This window comes from Muscardinus avellanarius, assembly GCF_963383645.1.
Source record: "Muscardinus avellanarius genome assembly, chromosome: 3".
NCBI lineage: Eukaryota > Metazoa > Chordata > Mammalia > Rodentia > Gliridae > Muscardinus > Muscardinus avellanarius.
The window spans coordinates 112,760,307-112,787,655 of NC_137788.1; the positions used below are offsets into that span (position 1 = coordinate 112,760,307).

The 27,349-nt window shown below is 50.6% G+C and overlaps 1 protein-coding gene across 1 annotated transcript; it reads right to left on the reverse strand.

The window, feature by feature from the left end:
- Positions 1–2,071: 2,071 nt before the first annotated feature.
- Positions 2,072–26,892, reverse strand: PRCC (proline rich mitotic checkpoint control factor; the record flags this gene model as incomplete). Its single annotated transcript, XM_080690476.1, has 7 exons — positions 2,072–2,158; positions 4,476–4,541; positions 6,770–6,913; positions 9,356–9,451; positions 13,101–13,667; positions 15,038–15,085; positions 26,455–26,892. The coding sequence occupies 7 exons, from the start codon at positions 26,890–26,892 to the stop codon at positions 2,072–2,074; spliced, it is 1,446 nt and encodes a 481-aa protein (XP_080546602.1).
- Positions 26,893–27,349: the final 457 nt, after the last annotated feature.

Genomic DNA, 27,349 nt, shown 5'->3' on the forward strand with positions numbered 1-27,349 from the left:
ACGGATTTGGACAACTACAGGCCGAATGCCCCATGGGATGCAGGAGCCCTGTCTGGCTCCAACCCAAAGTAGGTCAGATTTCAGATAAGCGGGTGGTTTTCCTGTAAGTGATGAAAACCTCCAATGTGCTTAATGAGAAACAGACTCCTCAACTTACCCCAGCGCACAAAACCAGAAGCACAGATGTCTCGTCCTGCCTCTTCCCTCTCACCGAGGTCCCACACCTCTTCATGCTTGCCCCTCTGGCCTGGCCTCCCTATAACCAGGACACTGATTCTCCCATGTTCTGGGTAATGGTAGACTGGACACATACATCTGGCCCCCAGCTCCTCTGCCTGGCATCCAATGCTTTCTTGGAGAAGTTTCTTCAACATCCCCCTGCTATAGGAACCATGAGCTAGGTCCTCCTGGAGTCCCGGCATCCTGGAGTCCCGGCAGGCAGTTCACAGCATGACTTGCACGCTGTTTTTGTGACCATCCCTACCCGAACTTTACCCTGAGGAATGAACCATGCCACCTGTCCTGTCCTGGCTGTCATCACCATGCCCCAGCTGGCTGAGGCCTACAGACCGCCACCTCCGTCCCAGAACGAAGGCTGAGGATCTGCAAACGAACTCCCCAGCTCCGTGCCGAGCTTCCGCACGGGTCCTGGCCAGAGCACATTTGATTCACCTTTAGGAACAGGACTTTCACTTTACCCCTTGCTGAGTGTGTGTGTGTGTGTGTGTGTGTGTGTGTGTGTGTTTACTAGGGATTGAACCCAAGGGCATTCTACCACCAAGTTAAACCCCCAACCCTATTTTATTTTGAAACAGGGTCTCACCAAATTGAGGAGGGCCTCAATAAATTGCCAAGGCTGTCTTCAAACCTGTGATTCTCCTGTCTCAGCCTCCCAAGTACTAGGGTTACAGGTGTGAGTCACTATACCAGGCTAGGATGGCACTTATTTTTTATTTTTGAGGTACCAGGGATGGGACCCAAGAAGCATTCTACCTCCAAGCTATGACCCCAGCCTTATTTTTTATTAATTAATTATTTATTTAGTGGTGGGGTTGGAACCCAGGGGCATTCCACCCCCGAGTTATGCCCCTAACTGTATTTTTTATTTTTTATTTTTTATTTTAAAACAGGGTCTCACCGAGTTGCAAAAGGCCTCACTAAGTAGCTGAGGCTGGCCGCAAACCACCATCCTCCTGTCTCAGACTCCCAAATTCTGGAATTATAAGCATACACCGCCATGCCTGGCTTTTATTTTATTTTGTGGTACTAGAGATTGAACTCAAGGGCATGCTACCTTTGAGCTACCCCTTTTTTATTTGTATTTTGAAACGGGATCTAAGTTGATGAGAGTCTCACTGCTTAATGAGGCTATCCTTGAACCTGCCATCTTCTCGTCTCAACTTCCCAAGTACTGGGATCGCAGAGTATAGCACCACACCCAGCTTGAGGATGGCATTTTGTATCTAACACCGCTTTAATGCCTCAGAAAGAAACCCTGACGTCCCCCTCCCCCTCCCCCATCTCCAGAGATACCTGGGGCCAGCAATGTTTTCTACATCTGGGATCAGACCCCTCTGAAAACCATCCTGCCCCGGGCAGAAGCGTGCACAGGACTCTCAGGTCTTCAGTGACCCGCTGGGGAGGGGGGCAAGAACAAGGCACCCTGTGGGCAGCTCCGGGCATCAGGGTGCTGGGCACACGCTGAGCACCAAGATCCAGGCACAGGGCAGGCGGCGGCTGTCAGACTGAATGTTTTATTTCAACAGACATCCCTGGTTTAAAAAAAAAAAAAAAAAACAGAGGGGAGAGCTCCACATTTCATCACAGCTGACGGGGAGCGAGATTCCCAGGAGAAGGCGAGCCCTCAGAGGCAGCGCTGTAGTCTTTGCGAGCTCCCGCACTGAGAGGAGCCGAGTTTTCTAACCGGTTAAGAAAAATCTATCAAATATGTTCATTCTCGCAGAGGCGAAGGCTGGGTCCTCCGAGTCCTGGGCTGAGGGCAGCCGGTCTCCCGAGGTGAAGTCGGGCGGCCGCCGGGGCTGGCAGGGGCCTGGGCGTCGCTTCCAGGGCCCTAGAATCCGTATTTGGCCTGGGTCTGCCGGCGGCTCAGCTTGTTCTCCGACCAGGTGTTCTTCAGCTCCAGCTCCCGCTCCTTCGCCTATGGCAAAAAGAAGGGCAGGGAGTCACCATGGGATCTGTGTGTGTGTGTGTGTGTGTGTGTGTGTGTGTGTGTGTGTGTGTGTGATGCTGGGCAAGGCAGACACTGCCACTGAGCTACATCCTCAGGCTGAAACTGGAATTCTTTTTTTTTTGGGTGTGTGTGCGGTGCTGGGGATTGAACCCAGGGGCATTTTGCCTCTGAGATATACACTATTTTATTTGCAAACAGGGTCTAAGTGACTGGGCTGGGTTTGAACCTATAATCCTCCTAAGCCTCTCAAGTACTCTCAAGTGTGTCAAAATGCCTGGCCTAAAATAGATTTTTTTTTTTTTTTTTTGGTGCTGGAGATTGAGCATTTCCCTCCTGCCTCTGTGAGCTTCCCAATTTAAAATCTTTCTCCCATCGTAACAATTACAGGGGAACAGCAAACCCCTTGAAAGACTCGATTTGCTCTTAAGGGGAAGACCCAAGAAAGCAAACTCCTGTCTTTGGGGAACTGACAAGGCTTCAGCAGAACAAAGATCAAGACTCCTCACGCCTGCTCCGGCAGAATGAAACCCCGAGTGTTCACGAGGGAAGTGGACAAAGAGAACGGGAGACAGGACAGCCGCCTCAGCTGCCCAGCCAGCAGAGCAGGGCAGGGTGGCTCAGCGGCTGCCCAGCCATGGTGGGACACCAACGAGCCCTAAATCATCTGGAGTTGCAGTTTTGCTGTGGAGTCCGATACAGTCGACGTGGCTGAGCTGTGAAAAACCGAGAGGTCCAAGAAGAGGAAGCCCTCTCTTCTGGTCTCAACACCTCCTGCCACTACATCGCATTCTGGGAATGTGTAACCACCTCTGAGAAAGGGGGCCCCACCCCCCAGAGTTATCTGATGCCTGCTTATTCCTCCCTGAATTATGGGGAAGGGCAGGAGAGTTTGGGTTTAAAAAAAGACCCTACCAGCCGGGCATGGTGACGCATGCTTATAATCCCAATACTTGGGAGGCTGAGACAGGAGGATGGCAGGTTCGCGGCCAGCTTCAGCTACTTAGTGAGGCCCTTGGCAACTCAGTGAGGCTGTGTTTCAAAATAAAAAATAAAATAGGGTTAGGGGGTATAACTAAGAAGTAGAATACCCCTGGGTTCAATCCCTAGTAAAATACACACACACACACACACACACACACACCACACAGTACCAAGACATATTTCTAAAGACATTTTGAATTATGTGAAATTTGTGTTGGTACAAAACCAATCTCATCAAGTAGATTTTTTTTTTTTTTTTTTTTTTTTTTGGTGGTACTGGGGTTTCTGGAAGCCCTTCTGCCTCCGGGCTACACTCCCAGACCTATTTTTATATTTTTGAAACAGGGTCTCTTACGCCAGCGTGGCTGGCTTCGAACCTGCGCGATCCTCCTGTCTCCGCCTCCCAAGCGCGGGGATTACAAGCGTGCGCCACCACGCCCGGCCTCAAGTAGATATTTTAAATTGGTGAATTAACTTTTTCATTTTTTTTTAGCATTGGAGATTGAACCCAGGTGCATTCTACCTCTGAGCTACACCACTAGCCTCCCAAGTACTGGGATTATAGGCATGCACCACCATGCCTGGATTAGGGTTTTTTATTATGAAACTTGCTACTTAAAAGAACCATATTAGCTGAGCATGGTGGCGCACACTTGTAATCCCAGCACTGGAGAGGCTGAGACAGGAGGATCGCAGTTTGTGGGCAGCCTCAGCTACTTAGTGAGGCCCTCTGCAACTCAGTGAGACCCTGTTTCAAAATAAAGAATAAAAAATAGGGCTGGGGGTGTCGCTCGGAGGTATTATTAAAAGCAAAAGAACCACATGCTAGGCCGGGCGTGGTGGCACACGCTTATAATCCAAGCACTTGGGAGGCTGAGACAGGAGGATCACACAGGTTTGAAGCCAGCCTCAGCTACTTAGTGAGGCTCTCAGCAACTCAGTGAGACCCTGTTTCCAAATAAAATAGAAAATAGGTCTGGGAGTATAGCCCGGAGGTAGAAAGCCTCTGGGTTCCACCCCAGTACCACCAAAAAAAAAAAAAAGAACCACATGCTAAGCCATTTCACTCTCCTCTGTAACTGTTTGGACATGTGAATTTTACTGACAGGGTTTACTCTAAGCACCTGCACCTGAGCAGTGAACTGAGGGAGCACAGGACAATGCTGAAGGACACACGCCCCCTGGCGACCACACAGAGAACACAGGAGGAGCCTGTTGGAAGTGGGTCCCATGGCCCCATCTCAGCCTTCAAATCCCCCGGTTTTAGGGGTCCCGCCTGGGCCAGGGCCCCCAGCGTTCTCACCTGATGAATCAGGTACGTGATCTGGTGTTTCCGCCGCTGCTGGCCCGTGGGCTGCTCACCTTTCTTCTGCAAGGGAAGAAAACACAGTCCTTAACCCGCAGGAAAAGCTCAAGTTTCTCCATGTATAGACAGTAAAGGTTGGAGACTGAGAAATACCCTATACAGTCCAAATCCTGGGGGAGAAGAGTCAGCTTGGAGCTGTTTTTATGTCTCTCTACTAACAAAACAGTTATTTTTATTAAAGCCATTATGCAAAGAAGCCAAGCTCAGGACGCCTCCTGAAATGGCCTGCTGTGTGCATTAGACTGGAAATACTCTGAGGTCAAGACTGCCTGGCTTCTCTGGTAACCCTGCCCCCCCAGCAGCAAGCTCGGGGCTTCTGCCAGGTGGACACTGGACACGCGTCGCTGCCTGCAGCAGTCCGAGACAACTTCTGTACCGGGTGACCTGCCCTCCCTCCATCCCCCGCCACCCCCGCCCACCTCCCCTATGCCCTCTCCATCGCTGTCGCCTTTCCCCAGTCAGGCCAGATGTCTAGCCGTCTCCTATTCATCACTTTGGCTGAAACCCCTGCCCAGGCCAGAAGCGCCACCGGCTTCCCTGGAATTCCAGTTCTGTTTCACAATCACTCCGCCTCTCTCCAATCTCCCAGCCTTGCCGGTCCACAACTGTACTGAACTCCTAACCAGAGCCTGATGCAAAGGATTTCCTGAGAAAGCAGAGCCTGGCCAGGGCTTTTGTTCTGGGTCTTTGTGTCTCAGGCTAGACCTGTCTCAAGCTTCCCCGTCGGCCCCACCCAACCTTACAACTCGAGAGCCCCTCAGCACTATACCATCAACCTGCGCCCGGTCAGTTCTCCTCAAGGGTCCTCAAGCCTCATCTTTCTGCTACACTGTCAACTCCCAGAGGACAGGGACCGTATATTTTTCTTCTTCTTTTCTCTTCTTTTTTCTTTCTTTCTTTCTTTCTTTCTTTTTTTTTTTTTTTTTTTTTTGTGGTACTGGGGATGGAACCCAGGGGCCTTCTACCTCCGGGCTATACTCCCAGACCTATTTTATATTTTATTTGGAAACAGGGTCTCTTAAACCAGCTGAGGCTGGCTTCGAACCAGCACAATCCTCCTGTCTCTGCCTCCCAAGCACGGGGATTACAAGCCTGTGCCACCACGCCCGGCTTCTTCTTTTCTTTTTGCAGGATGGAACCCTGGGACATTCCACCTCTGAGCTATCTCCCAGCCCTATTTTTTTTTTTTTTAATTCTTGATTTTGAAATTGAGTTGCAAGGGACCACACGAAGTAGCTGGAGTTGGCCGAACCGCGATCCTCCTGTCTCAGCCTCCCAAGCGCTGGGATTACAAGCGTGCGCCACCACGCCCGGCTTCTCTTCTTTTTTAAAAAAGCTAGTCCAATACAATGAGACCATAGGAAGAAAAACAGGAGCTGGAAAAACACACATTCTAAGTCCTTGCTGCTAGCGCAGGTCATTCAGCGTGACAGCAAGGAGGGTAAGCCTCAAGACCCAGCGCCATCCCGGCCCACGGAGGGTGCTAACAGCAGCAGCTACTGCTCCGTGATGGTGTTTCTCGGCCCGCAGTTTGCAGAGCATGCCTCTTAAGTGGCTGTTCCAGTAAACAGTGATGGATCTCTGCTGATCTAACCACAATCCTTTGCTCTGTCCTGTATGACCGCCAGCATTCAGTTAAAACAAACGGCTGGGGCTCCGACGGCCATCTGTGGCTCCAAACAAAGCAAAGCAAATGGCGGGGCACGGGGAGATAAAATCCTCGACCTTGGCCTTGCGGTGCTGGGCTCGGATCCAGGGCCTCCCCACGCTGTGCCCCGGCGGCATGCTCATAAATGTCCGCATTCGCTATACTCAGCTACTAGGCGGAATGATGTCCATCACACTGACCGAAAAAAGCAACACAGCAAGACGGGAGCGTGGGCTGGGAGTGTGGGAAGAAACGCTTCTGCACGGCCCACAGCTGGCCGGAGAGGAAGGGCGAGGAGCTGCACGGGAGCCAGCACTTCACCCCGAAGGTGTGCAGAGCCGGGCCCGCGTCCCAGGACCGAAAGAGCCACCGACTGCAGCAGCGGGCTCTGTCTCTGGGGAAGGAGATCTTGGGCACAGCCCGAGTGCTCGCCCTCACCCAGCTGGAGCGCGGTGCAGGTGTTGCAGTATTCCAGAGCACGGCTGGCGCATGCTCCAGGACTGTGAGCCATGGCGTCTGCCCCAGTCGGCAGGCCAGGACGCAGCGCGGCTTGGCGGCCACCCACACGGCCTTTCTCACTTACTTTGCTGAACGACCTCATGGTTTTCTCTTCCGTCAACGACTTGGTCATCCACTGCTGAGCCCCGCTGAGCTGGTCATCCCCTTTGATCTCCACAAAGTTGATTTCTTCCCTCCCTCGGTTCCTCTTGCCCTGCAGCCGCTTAAACTTGAAAGAGAAAAAAAATGCAGGTGTGTTGAACCTGGTGAGATGAGATGTCATGGAGGACCCAGGGACTCGTGACAGCCCACCGCACCCTCAGTTCTCTGACACATGTTCTCTCGCCTGCCATCTACAATGCCCTCTTCATGCCAGATGAAAGGTGGCTTCTTAGGTCTCCGGGTCGCAGGCCAGGGAGGCCCAGAGGTGTCCCCAAACACAATCAAGTCCAGAGACCTACTGGCACCTATGTACACTCAAGTTACAGATAAACTATATCTGCTTAAAAGGACTGCATGCAACTTTATTTATTTATTTATTTATTTATTTTGCAGAACTGAGTATTGAACCCAGGGGCATTCATTCTACCTCTGGGCTATACCCTAGTCCTGTTTTATATTTTTTGTTTGTTTGAAATAGGGTCTTGCTAGTTTGTTGAGAATCTTATTAAGTAGCTGAAGCTATTCTTAAATCTACAATCCTCCTGTCTCAGCCTCCCAAGTACTGGGATTACAGGTATGAGCCAACATGCCTAGCTCAGAATTCTTAATTTTAAAAGTTGTATGCAAAGCCGGGTGTGGTGGCACCCACTTGTAATCCCAGCATTTGGGAGGCTGAGACCAGAGGATTGCAGTTAACAGACAGCCTCAGCTACTTAGTGAGGCCCTCTGCAACTCTGTGAGACCCAGTTTCAAAATAAAGAATAAAAAAATAGGGCAGGGGATGTAGCTTGGAGGCCAAATGCCCCTGGGTTCCACCCCCAGACCCGCAATAAATAAATAAATAAATAAATAAATAAATAAATAAATAAATAAATAAAGTTGTATGCAAGCCAGGCATGGTGGCACACCACCTTGTAATCCCGGCCTGTGGGAGGCTGAGACAGGATTGCAAATTCACAGACAGCATCAGCTACTTAGTGAGACCCTCATTCAAAATAAAGAATAAAAAAATTGAGCTGGGAAGCCAGGCATGGTGGCAAACACTTGTAATCTTAGCATATGGGAGGCTGAGACAGGAGGATTGCAGTCCATGACCAGCCTCAGCTAGTTAGTGAGGCCCTTTGCAACTCAGTAAGACCTCGTTTCAAAAAAAAGAATAAGAAATAGGACTAGTAGTTCAGAGGTAGAGTGCCCCTGAGTTCCATCCCCAGTACCAGGAAAAAAAAAAAAAAAAATTCTGGGTAAACCTGGCATTGTAGCACATGCCAATAATCCCAGTTCTTGGGAGGCCGAGACAGGAGCACTGTAGGTCAAGGCCAGCCTCTGCAAGTTAGTGAGGCCCTATATCAGAATAAAAAGTAAAAAAAAAGAGCTAAGGGAGGAATGCATCCAGGTTCAACCCCAAGTGTAACAAAAATAAGTAAGTAGCTGGGCATAGTGGTGCACACTTGTAATCCCAGCATTTGGGAGGCTGAGACAGGAGAATCATGGTTAGCAGACAGCCTCAGCTACTACTTAATGAGGCCCTTTGCAACTCAGTGAGCCTTGTTTCAAAATAAAGAATAAAAACTAGGGCTGAGAGTGTAGCTCGGAGGTAGAATGCCCCTGGATTCCATTCCCAGCACCAAAATAAATAAATAAATAAATAAATAAATAAATAAATATTTTCTGTTAGCTTCAGATTTGAAGCCTGATGATTTATTTATTTATTTATTTATTTATTTATTTATTTATTGGTACTGAGGGTAAACCCAGGGGCTTTTCTACCTCCAGGCTAGGCTCCCAGACCTATTTTATACTTTATTTGGAAACAGGGTGTCACTAAGCTGCTGAGAGCCTCACTCAGTAGCTGATGCTGGCTTCGAACCTGCGCTATCCTCCTGTCTCAGCCTCCCAAGCGCAGGGATTACAAGCGTGCGCTATCATGCCCGGCTCCTAAGTGAGACCCTGTTTCCAAATAAAGTATAAAATAGGTCTGGGAGTAGCCATTTTTACTGCAAGAATCTCAAGATTCTCAGCCAGGCATAGTGGCGCACACTAGTAATCCCAGTACTTAGGAGGCTGAGATAGGAGGATCACAGATTTGACGATAGCCTCACCAAGTAATGAGAATCTCAGCAACCCTGTTTCAAAATAAAAAATACAATCAGGCTGGGAGTATATGTAGAATGACTCTGGGTTCAATCCTCAGTACCAAAAAAACAAAAAAACGATAAACTAAAGCTAAGAGTAGGAGTAGTGACGCACGCTTACAATCCCAGTACTCGGGAGGCTGAGACAGGAGGATCGCAGGTGCAAGACCAGCCTCAACAACTCAGTGAGCCCCTCAGCAACTTAAGACCGTTTCTAAATAAAAAATAAAACAGGAGATTGGTGGTGCACGCCTGTAATCCCAGTACTCGGAGGTTGAGACAGGAGGACTGCAGGTTCCTGGTTTGAGCCTAGCAATACAAAAAACTAAAAGTAAATAAAATAAGGAGAGCATTGCATTGAGGCTTTGTCAACTTACTGCTTCATCATCAATGAAGGAGGCATCGGGGGCGATTTCCTGGGCAGAGACCAGAGCTGGGTCTTGTGCAGGATAGTAGCCACCACTGTAGTAATCCTGCAGAGAAGAGGAAAAGCACGCCATAGAGGGCACAGTGCTGAGGGCGAGGGCGAGCAGAGAGGGAACCTCGCCGGGCAGCGGCAGCCGCTCCCGGGCCCCGCGGCTTCATCAGCGCCTCCCACAGACGGACGACTTTAGGGAAGGGTGACACGAGAGAGATGCCCTGTTCCGCTTCAGTCTGTCCTGTTTCAGTCTGTCCGGCTCCCCAGCAGCAGCTCCTCCCACCTCTCCCGAGCCTGCAGGGGGTTCCTCCAGCTCCCAAGCCCCAGCGAGCATCGGGCTCCAGTCGGGGCGACAGGCATCCCATCCCAGCGTCTCCCCTTGCATGCCCTCTGGACACAGGAGGCTGAACATCAGGGAGGGGAGGCTGTGGACTTGGATACAAAATTCACCTCTGTTAGACTCTTGGGAGATTACAAAACTAGGGGCAAACTAGGTTTGTGTTACTCCATTTTTACTGCACACTAGTAATCCCAGTGGCGCACACTAGTAATCCCAGTACTTAGGAGGCTGAGAGAGGAGGGTCACAGATTTGAGGATAGCCTCAGCAAGTAATGAGACTCTCAGCAACCCTGTTTCAAAATAAAAAATACAATCAGGCTGGGAGTATATGTAGAATGACTCTGGGTTCAATCCTCAGTACCAAAAAAAAAAAGAACCAGGTATGGTGGCACACTGTAATCCCAGCTTTCAGAAGGCTGAGAGAGGAAGATGCAGGTTCGCGGACAGCCTCAGCTACTTAGTCTTTTGCAACTCAGTGAGACCCGGTTTCAAAATAAAGAAAAAAAAGAGGGCTAGGGAGGTAGCTCGGAGGTAGAATGCCCACAGGTTCCATCCCCGTTATTACCAAAAAAAAAAAAAAAAAAAAGGGCTGGGATGCAGCTCGGTAGCAGAGCCCCCATCCTGCTTCCATCCCTCGCACCAGGCCCTGGGTTAATCCCTAGTATCACAAAACAAATAGCAAATAAGAGAATGAAACCCGCCTCCCCTTTTTAAATGATACTGAGGATTAAAGCCAGGCATGTCCTACCTCTGAGTTATACCCCTAGAACTACTTTGTATTTTACTTTACAGTAATGGGATTGAACCCAAGACCGCTCTACCTCTAAGATACACCCCCAGCGCTTTTCTTTTTTTGTAGTACTTGGGATGGAACCCTGGGGCATTCTACCTCTGAGCTACACCCCCAGCTCTATTTTTTTATTCTTTTTTTTTTTTTTTGGTGGTACTGGGGTTCCTGGAAACCCTTCTATCTCCGGGCTACACTCCCAGACCTGTTTCATACTTTTTTTATTTGGAAACAGGGTCTCTTAAACCAGCGCGGCTGGCTTTGAACCTGCGTGATCCTCCTGTCTCCGCCTCCCAAGCACGGGGATTACAAGCGTGTGCCACCATGCCCAGCGCTATTCTTTATTTTGAAACAGGGTCTGAGTTGCGAAATGCCTTACTAAGAAACTGAGTTTGTTGTGAACTGCAATCCTCCTGTCTCGGCCTCCCAAATGCTGGGACTGCAAGTGTGTGCAATCCACCATGCTCGGCTGGCTTATTTTTATGTTCTGGTTTGGAAACAAGGTCTCCCTAAGTTGTTGAGGATGGCCTCAAATAGTCCTCCTGTCTCAACCTCCCAAGTACTGGGATTACAGGCGTGCATCACCACTCCTGCCTGGGAAATTCTTTCGTAAGCCTACCTACAACCTGGCATCCTATGCTCTCAAGCTGGGGTCACACAAACATCTAAATATCTCTTCCAAATAACACTGAATAAAACATGTGAATAAAAAGTTCTAATAAACACTTACTGAGCGCCTACTATGTCCTAGGCCCCATGCTAAGCTAATGAGACCCTCTGAGCAAGTCTGTAAAGCTGCTACTAAATCTTATTCTATAGCTGGGAAATCTGGGTCCTGATGAGGTAATGAATAGGTAATTTACTTGGAACCAGGCTGCGCACCATCAGGACAGGACCCACGCCCTCTCACCAAACCACACGGGGAGGGGAGGATGCTTTTCCTTCCAAGGGGCTTGCCTTAGGCCTTCCAAATCGACTCAGTCCAGGCCTCTTGCCATCCTCCCATCGCCCCTGTGCAATCAAATGTGGAGATTCCAGCTAGGCCCTGGGGTGCACGCCTGGAATCCCAGTACTTGGGAGGCTGAAACAGGAGAACAGCAGATTCGAGGCCATCCTCAGCAATTAAGTGAGATCCTATTTCAAATTAAAATAGGGCTGACTGGGTGAGGTGGTGCCTGTCTGTAACCCCAGTACTTGGGAGGCCCAGATGAGGAAAATCACAGGTTCACAGCCAGCCTCAGTAACTTAGACCCTCCACAATTCAGTAAAACCCTGTTTCAAAATAAAGAATAAAATAAGGCTGGGGGTTAAATCCTCAGTACCGCAAAATAAATAAATAAATAAATAAATAAATAAATAAATAAATAAATAAATAATAAAAATAAAAGGCCAGGTGTGGTGGCATATGCTTGTAATCCCAGTACTTAGGAGGCTGAGACAGGAGGATTGCAGGTTCGCAGCCAGCCTCAGCTACTTATTGAGGCCCTCCGCAATTTCGTGAGACCCTGTTTCAAAATAAAAAATAAAAAATTAGGCTGAGAGTGGAGCTCAGAAGTAGAATGCCCCTGAGTTCAATCCCCAGTACCACAAAAAAAAACATGATAGGGCTAGGAATGTAGCTTGGAGGGAGAACACTCGTGGCTCGTGGGTTTAATCCCCAGTACCAGAATTCAGTTAAAAAAAAAAGTCGATTCCCTCTTTCTTCTCAGGCCTGACCCTCTCCCTGCTCTGTTCTTCTTCGTGGGGAAGCTGAGCCCCGGGCCTTGCACTCGCTACACTCCTGAACCATGTGCCCGGCCCCTTCTAGTGTTTACTTTGGGACAAGGTCTCACCAAGCTGCCCGGGCTAGCCTCAAACCTGTGATCCTCCTGCCTCAGTGTGTCCCGAGCTGCTGGGATCATGGACGTGAGCACCGCACCTGGCCCTCCCTGTCTCTCAAGTCCCGACCTCCGGTGTGCTTCCTGGCCAGCCATCTAGGAGTGCCTGCCCTAGACCTCATCCTCCACCTCTGCAGAGGCCATCTTGTAGCTCTAAGACTGGAAATGGCTCGTTCCCCCCTTCTCCGGAGCCTCACAGGCTCCCATGGCCTTTCTGTGCTCAGCAAGCTGGAGACCCAGGTTACAGGTTGGGTGGCCAGCCTCCGGCGCCATCAGGAGCGGGCTCAGCGGGAGTGCGGTGCATGCTCAGGAGGGGCTGCAGCAACCCTGGCCCTCCCCCTCTTTCCTCTGCTTTCCAGCTGCCTTGAGGCCAGTGGCTCCCCTGCACACCACCCACTCCCATGATGTGCTGATACCACAGGGCCCAGAGCAACGGCACCAAGCAAGTGCAAGTGTGGGCTGAAACTTCTAAACCAAGAGCTAAAATAAACCTTTCTTCTTTTTAGTTGAATATCTCAGGTATTTTGTCATAGTGACAGAAAGCTAACAGAAAAAAGGTGCCATTTACGTAGTTCACCATCAGATTTCCCGTCTTCGACAACTTAGATCCATCAGATTCAGAACAAAGGAGTGTGTCTTAAAGCCTGATAGGTATGGGAAAATCACTGGCTCGAGCCCACCCTTGGCACTGCCTACCCACCTGATAGTAAGCACCAGCGGCATTGGCATCGCCGTATGTGGAGAACTGACCGTAGCTGTAGTCGTCCCCAGGCTTGGGCATCCAAGGGGCCCCGCTCGAGCCTGCCGCCATCTTGAACTCAAGGGGGGCATTGGCTGCATCGTCCTGGAAAGCCGGCTCTGGCTCGGTGCCTGGAGGCAGCTCTTCGGGGATGGCAGGGACAGGGTAAGGGTATGGCTCAACTCCGGGAGGCTCGGCCTTGTCGGGGAGGGAGAAGAAGTTCTCGGGAGTCACTTCCTCGTCGCTGTCGTCCTCCTCCTGGGTGATCTGCTTCGTCACCTGCAGGGCAGCACTCTTGGCGGCAGCCTTGATGGCAGAGGGCGATGGAGTGGTGGTTGTGGTGCCCACGATGGGCACAAGAGAGGAAGGCTTGGTCTTAGGAGCCAGTCTGGAGGGCTTGGGGTCAGAGGAGCCATCTGAGGGTTTCCGGGAGAAGGCATGGGGCAGGAGCAACCTGTTAGTCTCTTTCACAGTCAGGTTTTTAGGTTGGGGAAGCAAGGCAGACAAACCAGTCCCCTCGCCGGATCCCTGGTGAGCCCGAGTTTGGGGCAGGAGGGAAGAAAGGTGACAAGTGAGATTCTGCATTATACCGGCGACATCAAAACACGAGAACTAGTTACTAGCTATGTGCTCTGTCCTGAATCTTCCGGGCACTTGCTGCCTCTGCCTCCGCCCACCCTGGCCGACCCCGGCCTTGAGTCCTCCTGCCTCAAGCCCCTCTGCAGCTGCTTCCCCCAAAGTCAGATGTCGCCCTCCACTCCCCAGCTCCAGCCCAGCTCCAGTGCCCTCCACACTGATTTCATTTCTTACTGGAAACAAAGTCTCACTAGGTTGCTGAAAGCCTTGCTAAATTGCCAAGGCTGGGTTTGAACCTGTGGTCCTCCTGTCTCCGCCTCCCAAGGACTGGGATAACAAGCATGCACTATCATGCCTGGCTGACAAGAGAATGACCTTATAAAGGCAAGGCTGCTTTTCTCTGAGACAGAAGGTCAACAAAAGACCAGAGAGTGTGTAAATCATGAGTGTGGAGAGAACAGGAAGAAACTCCGGGGCCAGAACAACGGTTCTGGGGCAAGGGGAAGCAGCAGGAGGTAATCATGCGGAGGACGTCCAGCCTTGGTGACACAGGAGCCACCAAGTGCTGCAGCTGCTCAGCCTCCTGTCTTGGGCTGTCCGACAGAACCGTAACCCAGCTCTGCCCCTGGCCCCAGGCAAGATCCTGGGTTTCCTCTGGTGTGGACCAGGGATGCTAATGACACTGAGCGGGGCATGAGCAGAAGGACGGGGCCAGCTCAGTGCTGAAGGACGTGAGCGCTGTGTGAGCGCTCATGTCCAGGTTAAGAGTGAGACGGAGCCGGGCGTGGTGGCACACGCTTGTAATCCCCGCGCTTGGGAGGCGGAGACAGGAGGATCGCGCAGGTTGGAAGCCAGCCGCGCTGGCTTAAGAGACCCTGTTTCCAAATAAAAATATAAAATAGGTCTGGGAGTGTAGCCCGGAGGTAGAAGGGTTTCCAGGAACCCCAGTACCACCAAAAAAAAAAAGTGAGGTGGAGAAGACAGACGATGTTCAACAGACCTCCGTAACATCGCTCTCCAGCGCATCTCTCTCACCCGCCCTGAATAACCCTTTCACCTGGAATGGAATGAACTGAACTGAGTTACAATCCCATGCCCTGCTACGGCCTCATCTAGAGGCGTTAGCGCTGTCGTGCCAGGCCAGGAAGCAGCTAGCGCAGGGCAGGGAAGTGCCAGGCCTCCAGGTACAGAGACCACACCACACGCCAGCCATCTCCAGGCCATGCGCGTGCACTGAACCCGACTTGAAACCTGCTGGGCCTTTTAGTCCTGCCTTTCAAAAATGTGGGAAGAGAAGAACTGGCTTACATGGCCAGGCTTACCTGAAGGACAACTTTCTTCTTGGTGGGTTCATCTTCCTCAGAATCTGACTAAGAGAAAAGAAACGGAATAAGGCCTCACTGTTTTAGGAGAGCAGAAGAAACATCCACGTTAAACGGGAGCATCAGAGGAGGGCTGGGCCGCAGAGGCCACCCACCCCCACGCCGGGGGCAGCGACCCCGGCCCAGACAGCAAGCAGAGCTTCTGTCCTGATGGCAAATGCCTTTGGAGAATGGGGCACACCGGCCCCCCACTTGTTGCCGCCTTCTTGGTGCCAACTTCCATTCTGTTAAATTGAGACCGTTTCCTCCCATTTGGTCCTTGGCGGAAAGAAAAGGCTCTACCCATTCTTCCTCCTACAAACCTGTCCACGAGAAGATGAATGAGATTTGGCCCACAATCTCACCCAATCTCAGCTTCGGCTTCACTTTTAAAACCACTTACACAGACTACATAACCACAGGGCTGGGCAGCTCCAGGGGGATTGAGTGGTGTGTTAACTACTCTTCGAGGAGGCATTAAAGGTCAAAGCCATTGGAGAAATCCACTCCCTCTCCAGTATGATCTATTGTCTGCCAGACAGGCCTTCGTGTCCAGGAAGAAAGCAGACGAATGATGACTACGAGGACTTGGGCAAGACAGGAGGCCGTTTGTGTCTTGTGTCTGATTCAACAAGACAGCTTCTAGGATGAGCTGTCACAATGAAAACATCTAAATTTTATTAGCTCAATGCCAATTCCTCAGCAGCACAAGCTGAGAAGCAAGCACTAATGTTCTTTTTAAATTACTCCCAAACCAAGAACCTTTATTAAAGCTCCTCATTTATTCCCCAGGCCTTGGTCTAGGCATCTGTAAATAAAGGTGACCAGGTAGGAACTGGGAATCCTACCATCCCCAAGAAAGAGTCTGTAGAAACTCAAATCCTCTATCTGTATTTCTCAACCGACTCTCATACCACCCAAGTCCTTTTTGAATTTGCATTCTACCAGGATCTTTTGATCTCAATTACAGAGGACACTGCGCTAAGCACTACAGTCCCACTGGCATCCACTAAGCCTGGACCGTTCGCTCTAGTGTGCCTCAAAGATTTTCTGTGTCAGAGCCCGCCCACAAAGAGCTTACAATCCAATAAGAAAAACAACAAGTATCACAAGAACTGTAAGAAAATGCAGCAAAGGGTCAGAGCTTCAAATGTGGTTCCAACATCCCACCAAGTACCACAGCCATTATGAAAAATTACGTATTGAGAGGTTCTTTAAAAAACTAGCACAAGCCAGGAGCAGTGGTACAGATCTGTAATCCCAGTATTTGAGAGACTGAGACAGAAGAACCCTAAGTTCCAGGCCAGCTCTTTCCAAGAAGCCTGGCAGGCCACCGGCTCGTTTTAGCTCAGTGTCCCTGCACTGCTGTGTGAGGGCGGCATCCCCTCAACTCTGCTCCACTGGAGCTTGCTCTGTAAGGAAGGTGTCTTTTTCTCTTTCTCTCTCTCTCTCTCTCTCTCTCTCTCTCTCTCTCTCTCTTTCTTTCCTTTGTGGCACAGGGGGTTGAACGCAAGGATATTCTACCTGACTCACACCCCCAGCCCTAGTTTATTTTTATTTGAAAAGAGGGTCTCCCTAGGTTGCTTAGTCTCACTACTTGCTGAGGCTATCCTTGAACCTGTGATCCTCCTGTCTCAGCCTCCAAAGTGCACCACCAGACCTGGCTTACCAAATACATTTTATTATTTTTTTTATTATTTATATTTTGGGGGTACTGGGGATAGAACTCAGGGGTATTCTACCTCCGAGCTAAACCCCCAGCCATATTTTTTATTTCTCTCTCTCTCTTTCTTTCTTTTGCAGGTATGAGGATAGAACCCAGGGGAATTTGACCTCTGAGCTACACCCCCTGTCCTATTGCTTTTTTTATTCTTTATTCTGAAACAGGGTCTCACTAAATTGCAGAGGGCCTCACTGAGTAGCTGAGGCTGTCCGCAAACCGCGATCCTCAGGTCTCAGCCTCCCAAATGCTGGGATTACAAGCATGAGCTACCACGCACAGCTTTTATTCTTTATTTTGAAGCAGGGTCTCACTGAGTTGCAAAGGGCCTCACTAAGTAGCTGAGGCTGGCCTCGAACCACGATCCTCCTGTCTCAGCCTCCAGAATGCTGGGATTACAAGCATGCGCCACCATGCCCAGCTCTATTTTATTTTTTGTGGTACTGGGGATGGAACCCAGGGGCATTCTACCCCAAGCCCTATTTTTTATTCTTTTATTTTGAAAAAAGTTGCAAACTGCCTAAGTAGCTGAGGCTGTCTGCAAACCGCGATCCTCCTATCTCAACCTCCCACATGCTGGGATTACATCACCACGCCCGGTTCCAAATACATTTTAAACAAAAACAAAAGGGAAATCTGTCTTGGCACCTACACATGCCAAGGAACAGGCAGCAAAGGGAAGAACAACCTACTACCAAGTACCTAATGTGTTGGGCATTTTACTCACAACTTTTCACACAATCCTTACAATATTAAAGGCAGGCACTGGGACTGCACTTACAGATCAGGAAGTCAGCACTGCCCAGGGCGCGGCACCACCCAAGGCAGCTCTGACCCCGCCACACTGGGCTGTGCTAGTCCAGCCTGAGCCCACACTGACAAGGTCACATCAGAGCCTACAGCACAGCAGACAGAACCAGCACAAAGCAGGAAACATGAATGGAAGGCTCAGCTCTGTCATGAGCCAGCTGGAGGACCCAGCTGTTTCATCTCCACAAGCCTCAGCTGGAATACTGCTCATCCATGTCCCGGTGATGGTACAGAGACTGCCCGAACCAGGCATGCTGGCCTGCAGCCCCAGGACTTGGGAAGCTGAGAGAGGAGGACCAAAGTTTTAAGTGCCTTGGCAAGCCGAGTGTGACGGTACACACCTATAATCCCAGAATTGGGAGGCTGAGACAGGAGGACTGCAGGTTTGAAGACAGTCTCGGCAAGTAGTGAGACTCCCATCAACCTAGTGAGACCCTGTTGCTAGATAAAAATAAAAAAGGGCTGGAGGTGTAGCTCAGAGGTAGAATGCCCCTGGGTTCAATCCCCAATACAGAGACAGACAGACAGACAGACAGACAGACACAGAGACACTGAGACTGACTCAGCAGCCTAAGGAGACCATTTCAAAACAAAAAATAAAAAAGGCTGCAGGTATAGTTCAGAGGTAGAATATCCCTGATTCCATCCCCAGTACAAAAAAAAAAAAAAAAAAAAAAAAGATTATTAATCTTGGCTAAATAATGGTGACTCGCCTTTGAGAGAGAGGTAGAAATAAGTGTTTTAACAGTCAGGCGTGGTGGCGCACACTTGTCATCCCAGCACTTGGGAGGCTGAGACAGGAGGATGGCAGTTCATGGCCAGCCTCGGCTACTTAGTAAGGCCCACTGCGATTCAGTGAGACCCTGTTTCCAAATAAAGAATAAAAATTAGGGCTGGGGGTGTAGCTCAGAGGTAGAACATCCCTGGGTTCCATCCCTAGTACTGCAAAAATTAATTAATTAATTAACTAATTAAAAAAACATAGGGCTAGGGGGTGTAACTTGGAATGCCCCTGGGTTCAACCCCCAATTATGCAAAAAAAAAAAAAGAGTGCTGGGGGCCCACCTCAGTGGGAGTACACTTGCCTCGATTGTGTGAGGCCCTGGGTTCATTGCCAGGACTAAAAAAAAAAAAAAAAAAAAAAGAGAGAAGAAAAGCAGAAACTCCAGTTTAGAGTACCAGAAGCAGAGAGACCAGGGAGGCAAATGCAGGCTGAGGTGCGGCACAGTCCCGGGGGGATTCAGCTGTCCTGCAGCACTGACAGGCAATCAAATCAGCTCCTATCGCAGGCCCGGCCAGGGGCAAGAGGCTCAGCCTAAGCACACGGGATTCAATTTAGACCCAACGGAGACAGCCCTGATGCTGAGGGGAGGAAGCAATTTTTTTAAGTTTTGTTTTTTCCAGCTATACGACTCCTGGGGATCCTTCCAAAGGGACTGAAACCAGGATCACAGTGACAGATGCATATTCATGCTAAGAGCAGCACAATTCACAACAGCCGAATTAAGGACCCAACCGAGGTGTGTCCATCAACGGGTGAATGGATTACACCACCGTGGGCTACACACACAACATTGGGATTCTACTCGGCAATAAAGAAGAAAATAGGGTCATTTGCAGGAAAATGGATGGACCCGGAGAACGTTATGTTAAAGTGAGATCAGCCAGGTACGGAAAGTGCAGGGTCTTGTGTTTTCTCTATGTGGCACCGAAGGATGAAGTGGGCACCAGAGGGGCTCCAGACAGCGGAGGAGGACTCCACCGGGGCCAGGGAGGTGGGCCAGGGCGGAAGAGGGAGGCTCAGTGGAGGAATCCCTTCCACGGACTAAGTACACACCTGAGAACACCGGTGCCAAAAGGGGGGACGGAGAGGGAGCCGAGGGAAAGCTCCCCAGTGCTGCAGGTGCCGCCGCCACCACGACTACGTTATGACGGGGACTACAACGCGCCAACAGACGTGCGTATAGAACAAGTGAAACAAGCCGGCGTGGTGGCGGCGCTTGTCATCCCAGTGCTGGCGGAGACAGGAGGACGCGCAGGTTCGAAGCCAGCCTCAGCTACTTAGTGAGGCTCTCAGCAATTTGGTGAGACTCTGTTTCCGAATAAAATATAAAGTAGGTCTGGGAGTATAGCCTGGAGGTAGAAAGCCCCTGGGTTCTAACCCCAGTACCACAAAAAAAGTAAAATAAAAGGGTTTTCTTCTTCTGTATTATAATAAAAGGCATACATATATAATTTACCATTTTAACCATTTTTAAGTGTGCTCTTCAGCGGCAATAAGTACATTTACAATTTTTTTGTCTGTGGATGATGCTGGGGATTGAGCCCAGGGGCACTCTACTTCCAAGCTACACCCCAGCCCTATCTTATTTTATTTGGAAACTGGGTCTCACTAAGCTGCAGAGGGCCTCACTAAGTAGCTGAGGCTGGCCTCGATCTGCAGTCCTCCTGTCTCAGCCTCCCAAGTGCTGGGAGTATAAGTACCTGTCCACCACGCTCAGTTTACAATTCGATGCAGCCATCACCACTATTTCCAGAACTTTTCCGTCATAGCAAACACACACTTGGTACCCATTAAACACTGGCTCCCAGGCCCTCCCCAGGCCACAGGCTCAGAGCTATGTTCTGCCTTTACCTCTCCTGGGCACCTTTGTAAGTGAAGCCCAACTCCATCCTTTCATCTCTGGTACTGGGGTCTGAACCCAGGGGCATTGTACCTCCAAGCTACACCCCCACTCCTTTTTATTTACTTATTTTGTGGTACTGAAGATGGAACACAAGAGCACTGTACCTCTGAGCTACATCCTCAGCCCTATCGCCTTTTTTTTAAAACAGGGTCTCAATAAGTTGCAGAGACTCTAAGTTGCTGAGGGCCTAAGTTGCTGAGGCTGGCCTCAAACCCGCGGTCCTCCTATATCAGCCTCCCAAGTACTAGGATTTTAAGTGTGTCACCACGCCCATTTAAAAAAAAAAAAAAAACAGGGTTTCTCTACGCTGTTGAGTCTCACTCAGTTGCTAAGAGTGGCCTCAAACCTCCTGTCTCAGCCTCCAAATATAGGGATTACAGGGTACCAGCACACTGGCAGTATTTGTCCTTTTTAACTAGATTAACTTTTCGTAGCACAAGGCCTTCACGGTGCAGTCCTGCTGCCGCTGTGTGGAAATGCCATTCCCTCTGACGGCTACATGCTGTTCCGGTATCTGTCTGGCCACGCTGTTTGGCCACTATTTGTGATGGACCCTTGGGTGCTGCCCCTTTGGCTACTGAGAATCACTGCTCTAGCACTGCGTGCTGCTGTTTCAGTCTTTAAATCTACCCGTCAATTAGTGAATCACACAGCAGCGCTGTTTGCCTCTGTGAGAACAGCTAAACTGCTGTCCTTGAGGTATTACATGCAGGTCAGGAGCTAACTCCCGGCAGCAGGTACTCAAGGCCTGTGTGGGCCTGGGCCATCAGACCAGGAGAAAAGGACGATACCAGGAACTGGGCTGGAGAGTGCCCGGGCCAGGGCAGGCACAGAGGCTCAGAGGTAGAAAGGGCTGTGTCTATTAACAAAATGTCATATTCCCCTGGGCTGGTGGCAAAAGGCTGTAATCCCAGTACTTGGGAGACTGAGACAGGAGGACCACAGGTTCAAGGCCAGCCTCAGCAATTTAGCAAACCCTGTCTCAAAATAAAAAAATAAAAGGTCTGGGGATGCAGCTCAGAGGTAGAAAAAAAAGAAAAGAAGGAAGGAAGGAAGGAAGGAAGGAAGGAAAGAAAGAAAGAAAGAAAGAAAGAAAGAAAGAAAGAATCCTATTTCTTCTTGGCCTCACAAGACCTGAGCCTCAGTGGCCAGCACTGTCCTCTCTGTTCCAGCTGCCAAGAGTGACAAGACACACACGCCCCGAGACTGCTGAGCAAGACGGAAGCAGACATATTCCATTAAGCCGGCCCAGTGGGATCTGCTAATCTATCAGAGCCTCGTTCCCCAGGCAGCCTTCCTCTTATCTCCACAGACTCTGGTTTAGAGACTCCCTCTCCAAAAAGCAATCACCAGCTGCAGGGCTGGGAGCCAAGGAAGAAGGCAGGGTCCAAAAACAGACCCCACGCCCCGCACCCCTCAAGTTCTCATCACTGCTGCGCCCCTGACCGGGTAGGCCGGTGATGGTTTCCACCCTTCGGTCTCAGGCACCGTCTGCTGCGCAGCCCTCGATTAGGGTCCTCGATTAGGGTCCGTGTCCTCTCCCATCTTTGTGCTCTGAAGCTGACTCCTGGCTGCCTGTGGCTCTTCCATTTATCTTTCCGGTAGGCACAGAACAAAGCACATCTAGGTTCAACCAACCTCGCTGCCCCTACGTGGTGTGATGGCGGGCGGGCCACTCTCGCCCTTGTCAAGAGAAGAGCCCAGCCCAGCGCCAGGCATCCAGCAGGTTCCCCAAAGGGGAGCAGCCCTCCCTTCCAACTACGGCTAACACGCAAATTCAAGCCGGTGACTTCGTATGTGGTCACTAAAATGACACAGATTAGTGAACACTTGGTCTCAGTTTTTTGTTGTTCTCTTTGTGGTACTGGGGATTGAACCCAGGAATGTTCTACCTCCAAACTACAACCCCAGTCCTTGTTTCTTTGCTTGTGGTACTGGGGATGGAACCCAGGTGTATTATACCTCTCAGCTATAGCCAACAACCATATTAGCCATATTTTTTTAGTCTTTTTTTTTTTTTTTTTTGGTACTAGGGTGGAACCCAGGGACTTTCCACCTCCGGGCTATACTCCCAGGCCTATTTTTTTATATTTTTTATTTGGAAACAGGGGCTCACTAAGTTGCTGAGAGCCTCACTAAGTAGCTGAGGCTGGCTTCGAACCTGTGCAATCCTCCTGTCTCAGCCTCCCAAGCGCAGGGATTACAAGCGTGCACCACCACGCCCGGCTAGTCTTTTTATTTTTGAAACTCACTGACTTACAGAAGGCCTCAGGCGCCACCGTGCCCAGCTCTATTTTTTGTTTTTGGAAAACAAACCCCAGCATTTGGGAGGTTGACACAGGAGGACCGACCGGGGTTCATGGACAGCCTCAACTATATAGTGAGGCCCTTTGCAAGTGTCAGTGTCAGTGAGACCCTGTTTCAAAATAAAGAATAAAAAATAGGCTGGGGGCGTTGCTCAGAGGTAAAATGCCCCTGGGTTTCATCCCAAGTACTGCAAAAAAAAAGGAAGGAAGGAAGGAAGGAAGAGAGAAGGAGAGAGAGGGAGAGAGAGAGAGAAAGAGAGAGAGAGAAGGAAGAAGGGAGGGAGGGAGGATCCAGAACTGGGTGTGGTGGCGCACTCTTGTAATCCCAGCATTTGGGAGGCTGAGACAGGAGAATCGCAGTTCGCGGACAGCCTCAGCTACTGCTAAGTGAGGCCCTTTTGCAACTCAGTGAGACCCTGTTTTAAAATAAAGAATAAAAAATAGAACTGGGGGTGTAGATTGGAGGTAGAAAGCCCCTGAGTTCCAACCCCAGTATTGGAAAAGAAAAAAAGAGAAAAAGGGTCCTGGGTTCCGTTTCTGGTAAGCACACACAGACAGACACACACACACACACACACACACACACACACACACACCACTTGCATGTAGAGGTTGTAGAATTTTCCACTTAGCGTGCCTAAAGTGGCAGAAAGCTGAAAACTTAATTCTATTGCTCCCTTGTAAATATCTTAAATATATATATATATATATATATTTTTTTTTTTTTTTTTTTTTTTTTTTTGCTGTACCAGGAGGGAACCCAAGGGCATTCTGCCTCCGAGCTACACCTTCAGGTTATCTTTATTTTGAAACAGAGTCTCACTGAGTTGCAGAGGCCTCACTAAGTAGCTGAGGCTGGCTGCGAACCGCCATCCTCCTGTCTCAGCCTCCCGAATGCTGGGATGAGAAGCGTGCGCCACCACGCCCGGCTGACATTCTACCTTTGAGCATACCCTAGCTATGTTTTACTTTTTGTTTTGAAACGAGGTCTTGCTAAATTGCTGAGGCTGCCTTGAACCTGCATTCCTCCTCTCTGTTTCCCAAATACTGGGATTACAGGTGTGTGCCACCATGCCTGGCCCAATTCTGGTTTTCTAGAAGAGAGAATTTGATTTGATTTGGGTCAGGTCATCCTATCATGGTGAAGTAGTACTAAGTTCTCCCTGGGGGCATTTTAAAATCAATTTCAGTCAGCTCTTGATTTAAGTGAGGAAATGGGGATGAGCCATAGTATAGATAAGATGATGGCCATCCCTCCTTTTTCTTTCTTTTTTTTCTTCTTGTGGTACTGGGGATTGAATCTAAGGGCTTTCTACCTCTGATCTACCCCCAGCCCTATTTTACTTTTTGTTTTGAAACAGCTTCTCACTAAGTTGTGGAGGTCTTTGCTAAGCTGCTTAAACTGGTCTCAAACCTGAGATCCTCCTATCAGCCTCCCAAGTACTGGGATTAAAAGTGTGCCACTACATTTAATTACCTTTTCCCTTCTTAACTTTGCTTGGGCCCAAGGTTCATTAGTTGATAACATAGACTCAGGGAGGATATAGTGATTGCTGAAATTAGGATACAAAAGGCCATAATTAGAGCCGGGTGTGGTGGTGCACCCTTGTAATCCCAGCCTCTGGGAGGCTGAGACTGGAGGATTATGGTTCATGGCCAGCCTGAGGACATCCTCAACCATGTAGGACACTCTCAGCAGGACCCTTTTTCGGGGAGGGTCTGGGGATGGAACCCAGAGGCATTTGACCTCCGAGCTACACCCCTGCCCAGTTTTTTATTCTTTATTTTGAAACAGAGTCTCACTGAGTTGCAGAGGGCCTCACTAAGTAGCTGAGGCTGTCCGCAAACCGCAAACCGCGATCCTCCTGTCTCAGCCTCGGGAATGCTGGGATTACAAACGACAAGCGTGCGCCACCACGCCCAGCTATGATCTGGAGCTTTTGAGCCAATATTGTTATATTACATATCAGTACTATTAAATATTATAAATTATGCAATAATACACATTATAACACACTAAAGTATTTTAGTTTTTAACTTTTTAATTTTTTGATACGGGGGATTGAACCCAGAGGCATTCTACCTCCAAGCTACACCCCGAGCCGTATTTTTTTATTTTTGGAAACAGGGTTTGCTAAGTTACTGAGGCTGGCCTCGAACCTGTGATCCTTGCTCAGCTCTATAGTGAAGCTTTTATAAGTGCTCCATGTCTAGGAAGACTTCCCTAGATAGACGAAGAAAGGAAGTTTTCACTAGGAACACACCGTGTGTGTGTGTGTGTGTGTGTGTGTGTGTGCGCGCGCGCGCGCATTACTGGAGATTGAACCCAGGGGCATTCTACCTCTGAGCTCTATCCCCAGCCCTATTTTACTTTTATTTTGAAACACAGTCTCACTAGGTTAATGAGGGTCTCACTACTTGCTGAGGCTGTCCTCAAACCTGTGATCCTCCTGTCTTTGCTTCCCAAGTACTGGGATTACAAGCGTGCTCCACCAAGCCCCACAGAACACACCTTTTACGCCAAGTCTCGAGGGAGAGAATGTTAGAGTATCTGAAAGAAGAAAAGGAAGAGACCAGCAGGTGCTGGAAGGCTAAAGAAAAGCAAGAGCAAGAAAGTTATCACAGATGAGCCAGGAATGGGCCAAGTCCCTTTTCAGAAGGGAAAAAAGAAAGAACTGGGGCAACTCTCCTGGTCCCTAGGAGGCTTAATGTCTCCTTTATCCCCAAAACCTTTGCTCTGGAAGCAGCAGCCTTGTAATACCCTTCTGCTCCAACATCTAGACACATCAGTTTGGCTGCCTCTGCCGGAAACAAGACCCAAGCATCCTAAGTCACTTACTCTTAAAATACCTAAATGGTGAAGCGGCGGCATAGGTCTGAAATCCAGACAGCTACAGTTTTGTTTTGTGGGTTTGTTTGTTTGTTTTTTATACTGGGGATGGAACCCAGGGGCATTCTACCTCAGAGTTACACCCCCATTTTGAAAAAGGGCCTCATTGAGTTGCAGAGGGCCTCACTAAGTAGCTGAGGCTGTCCAGGAACCCCGATCCTCCTGTCTCAGCCTCCTGAGTGCTGGGATGACAAGCACACGCCAACACGCCCGGCTAGCCTCAGCATGGAACCCAGGAGTATTTGACCTCTGAGCCACATCCTCTGCCCTATTTTGTATTTTTATTTTGAAACAGGGTCTCACTGAGTTGCAGAGGGCCTCACAAGTAGCTGAGGCTGTCCACGAACCCCGATCCTCTGGTTTCAGCCTCCCAAATGCTGGATTATAGCCTCAGCTCTTAATATCCACGCTGCCCTTTACCATCTTACGATCCTGCATGCCAGACTTCCTGTTTCTCATCTTTATTTAAAAAAAAAAAAAACAGTACGGTTATAAACAGTATGATTTATAAAGATTGAAGGCAAGGGCCAATGCCAGGCAATCAATAAATATTCAGTATCTTCTCTAAGCCCCCTCAAAAACAGAGTCCTGGGATGCTACTCTCGTCCTCCAGGACCTGCTGATTTTAAGATCAGAGGCAAATGAAAAGGTTGCGCTGGCGTCCCGTTTCCCTGTCATTCCTTAGGGCGCTCCACTGCATCCTGTTCTTGGTGGGGTCGTGGGGAAGGGTGCAGCCTGAGGCCAAGCCCCTGAAGCGGGAGAGGAAGCCCCTGTCCCTGGCCAGGTGATGTGATGGGCGCCCTGGCGCAGGCGAGCCCCACTTCCAGAACCCCGCACGGCCAGACACCCCAACGCCGCCAACTTGGCCAACTGCAGCCCAATCGACCGCACTGTCAGAGCGCTCGGCGGCCTGGGCTGCACGGCCGCGTTTCTGGGGGGCCTGGGCGCCCTCCCCGCATACTCACATCCCCCGGCCGCAGCTCGGGCGCCGCGATCTTCACGGGCTCCGTCCTCTTCTTTGGCTTGGGCAGCCCCGGGGCGGGCAGGCCGAGGCCGGGGGCTCGGGGCGCCGGCGGCCCCAGCCCCTCCCCGGCCCCCGCCGCCTCCGCGGGGCTCAGGCCGGGCGGCGGCGGGAAGCCCCCCAGGCCGAAGGGCAGGGGCGGCGGGGGCGGCAGCCGGGGGTCCGCGGCGGGCGGGGGCAGCAGCGGCGGCGGGGGGAAGGCCGGGGCCAGCAGCGGCGGGGGCGGGGGCAGCAAGGCCGGGCCCTTGGGTGCGGGGAGCGACGCGAACAAGCCCCCTAAGGCGGGCCCGGGCGGAGGGGCGCCCGCCTCCTCTTCCTCCGGCTCCGGCTCAGCCTCATCCGGCTCACTCTCATCGCTGCTGGCGTAAGCAACCAGCGACATGGCGCCTCCCGCCTCTGGGGCGCCCTGGCCGGCAGGCGAGGCCTACGCGAGACCGGGGATGCCCGGAGGCCTCGTAGGCCCCGCTGCGGGGCGGGGAAAGACACCTAAAAGGCCGCCTTGCTCCGTGCCCTAGGACGAGCCTTGGCGGGAGCCCATAGCCACGCTTGATTTCTACCGAATAAGGCGTCCCTCTTCACTTAAGCTCCCAGTCCGGGGCAACTACACACAGCTAATGGCCGCCGAGTCACTCCGCCTCCTCCTCGCCTCACCAACATCGGGACTACAACTCCCAGGGAACGCTTGGGAGTCGGCGCCATCCTCGCCCGCGGGAGCTCCGCGCAAGGCACGCCGGGAGTTGGAGTCCGCGGGCGGCTTGAGGGCACGCAGATAGGCTAGAGGGTAACCCGCCTCTGACGCGGGGGCCCCTGGGAGGAGCAGTTTTTTGGGGTGGCCTGAC